This window comes from Pterocles gutturalis, unplaced genomic scaffold (genome assembly GCF_000699245.1).
Source record: "Pterocles gutturalis isolate BGI_N339 unplaced genomic scaffold, ASM69924v1 scaffold35371, whole genome shotgun sequence".
Lineage (NCBI taxonomy): Eukaryota > Metazoa > Chordata > Aves > Pterocliformes > Pteroclidae > Pterocles > Pterocles gutturalis.
Genome location: NW_010104245.1, coordinates 32543 through 35662, shown reverse-complemented (window position 1 = coordinate 35662; position 3120 = coordinate 32543). Strand labels below are relative to the sequence as shown.

Sequence of the window (3120 nt, the reverse complement as noted above, 5' to 3'; positions counted from 1 at the left end):
AGTGCTCTCTGGTTTCAAGCATTGAAAGATGCTCCATTATCTGTTAAAGCGAAATAATTCCATGTTTTTCTATATTCACCAACTTTTTTACAGTTGTGTACAACAAAAAAAGATTACACACAAAGTTGGCCACTGGAATATGAAAGCTCTTCTTTTAGAGGTTTATCACACTTTCTATTAAACTTATGATTTGGATTTTAAAGGACAAAAACCCTTAAAAGCAAGAAGCCTCTTTTACTAAGTCTCTAATTGTAATATTAAAGCACATCTATCAGACTGATCCCTCTCAGATCTTCTAGCAATAAGACAAGAAGTTGAGATGCTGATAATTAATCAGTGACTATAATTACTATGACAACCATTATAGCTAAAATATTTCAGCTGTAGTGGTATCAAATCAATGTGTGATATCACATATGCTGCTGTAATACCTTAGCATCAATAAATAAGGGAAAACCTGACCACCATGAATGTAAGTAGTTTATACTTTTTTTGCTGTCCATCTAAATTCAGGCAGGATAACAGTAACACTAATCTATTTTCAGCATGATAAACTCTAAATGAAGTTTTTATATATTTTCTTACAGTGCTCAACATTTATTTGGAGTCTATTCTACTAACGACTAAGAGTTACCAAACATCTTTAACTGCATTTCATTTCCTGATATCATGCTTTATAATACCTATGCTATGAAATAGTGACCAGTAACAATTCACAATCCAAATATCACAAACCAAATCAAAATCTTTAAGCCAAGAGTTATAAAACATCAATATTTATTTATGTCACACCAGGGCGATTAAATTAAATAATATTTTAAGGTATATTGCTTACTTTCTGTTGTTCATGTTATTATAATTATTTGATAGAGATGGAGAGATCTTTGGTAAAGTTGAAAAATTGGATGCACCTGGCGACCTTTAAAAAATATGAAAATTACAAATTAGAAAAAAAAGCTTAAATATTAAAAACTATGAAAGAAAGCTAGTAAATGAGCAATGCATATAAACAAGCATGGAAAAGATTTTATTTTTTTTTTTTTAAAGTGGGCAAAGCACTGAAAATACCCAAGACACGCAGCCCTCAGAATCCATCTTTTAAAACCTGAAATGCTTCACAGTACTTTAAACTTTCATATCATGTTGAAGAAATAGAACTGTTAAAACAAAGAGCAAACAAACAAACAAATCACAGTCCACTGTGCTAAAAAAAACCTTTCCGTTTACAGTATGACTATAGATATTTTGATGTTCTAAAACCTAGGATGTAAAGTTTCTAACACGGAAATCTTATGCATTTTTCACTTAACGATAAACGGATATTGAGACAAGACACAAAAATTTTTAAAATACATACTTCAAGGTCAGTTTAACAGCAGCATGAAAACATTTAATTAAAACTGTGTTATTAATATTGCTAAAAAAAATTCCAGGATATTATGCACAATACTAAATAACCTTTTAAAACCTTTTTTTTCCAAAAGTAATAGTATTATCACTCACCCTCACTGTTTAAAAATATTTTTAGATATTAGAATAATGTTATTTTTAATTACAAAGGCCCTCTGTACATAACAATGAAATACAACTATCTTGCAGTGTATTTTTATTTTTCCAATCAAATCTTACAGATAACCATGGAAAAGGCTCAGAATACTAAAAGGAATTTAGGCATCTCCACGTTTTTATGGGCCCTATGCAATTCCAGTTGGTTTGCAAAAAGCTCCAGTCGTCCTTGGAAAGCTTTGAAATACACATCACCATATTAAGAGAAGAAATTCTGTGTCCTCAGGACCTTTTAAGCACCTTTCAAGAACTAAACTGTGCAGGTAGATAAACACTTTTACACAATAAATCTTCCCGAGTATATTTTCACATTTATTTTCAACTTTTTATTAATAAAGCTTTTCCAAAAGAAAAGATATACCACCATGTGAAGAAAGTGATATTTAATTTTCAAAGTATTCTGAACAACATTCATAAAGCTTTCTTGTAGACCTCCTTTATCAATCTAAATCCTCTTCTTTGAACATTATCTTCAAAGAAGTAAAATACAGAGACTGTGTCAACAAGAAAGACATAAAATTGAAGTAAGTTTAACCCTACTTAAATTCAAGACAAAAGTTAAATTATGCACATTCTTACATGTAATTATTTTAGAAGCTATTCGAACCAAGTCATTTTGAACTGAAAGTGAATTTTTCAAAAAAAATTTGGAGGTTCTGTATAATTCAAATGCAAGAGAGTTATAAATTTAAAAACTCAATGTATAATTTTTGTCCAAAAAATGAAAAGAAACCAGAATAAGCTACATAAATAAAGGTCCGGTTTCCACTGAAAACTAAAAATAAGTTAATTTGTTTCTTAGCGAACATGAACTCTTTGATATCATTTGCTACCACATACAAAGTGATAATAACATGTAAACCAGTAAGAAATTCCTACTACTCTGAGGTGTGCAGCCTTCTGTTTGCTTATGGCTGCTTACAACATTAGCAGAAATGCTTCCAACCATTTAAAACAAAAAATTAGATCAAAACAAGGATAATAAAAAATCCTGAAAAGACAGTAATTGTTAATGCTCAATGTATTGCCATATTTCAGTTCTGCCTTGAAAGATGTACAAAAAGGATGACCAAAAGTATCTACTTGCAATGCAAAAAAACTGCAATGACTTAGGAATTCCCTAAGACAAAATGAGTAATCAAATGTGCAACAGAAACTCAATTTATGTCTAAATGCAAGGTTCTAAGACACAGTGTATGTCCTTTTAGTAGTACACTAACTTCAGTATGTATTAATGTTACTGTGGTGTTCAAACACCAAAGAAAGGTGTCCAAAGAATACAGTTACTTGCTTGACAAAAATAACCTTTTTACTCTGATTGTAAAAAACCCAACAATCAGTAAATGTCAGAAGAGTAAACCAACATAGCTGGAAAAACATCAGGAACTATGTAATAGCTAACTTTGAAAGGCAACTTATTATGATATAACAAACAAAACCCACAAAATTATTTATTACAGTTCAACATTTTAATAGTTCAGTGAAAGACAGGTTAAAAACCAAGCTTTACTATAGTTGTATGCCAAAATAGACAATAATCCACACTAGATACTG

The 3120-nt window shown here is 30.3% G+C and overlaps 1 protein-coding gene across 1 annotated transcript in view; it reads right to left on the bottom strand.

Moving 5' to 3' along the window:
• Positions 1-835: 835 nt before the first annotated feature.
• Positions 836-3120, bottom strand: part of LOC104471610 (ubiquitin carboxyl-terminal hydrolase 15-like) — a gene marked incomplete at both ends in the record, with an annotated part of 22934 nt that continues 20649 nt past the window's right edge. Inside the window, one exon of the mRNA XM_010086999.1 lies at positions 836-919. Within this exon, the coding sequence (XP_010085301.1) occupies positions 836-919 (84 nt within the window). The remainder of the gene's footprint in view (positions 920-3120) is intronic.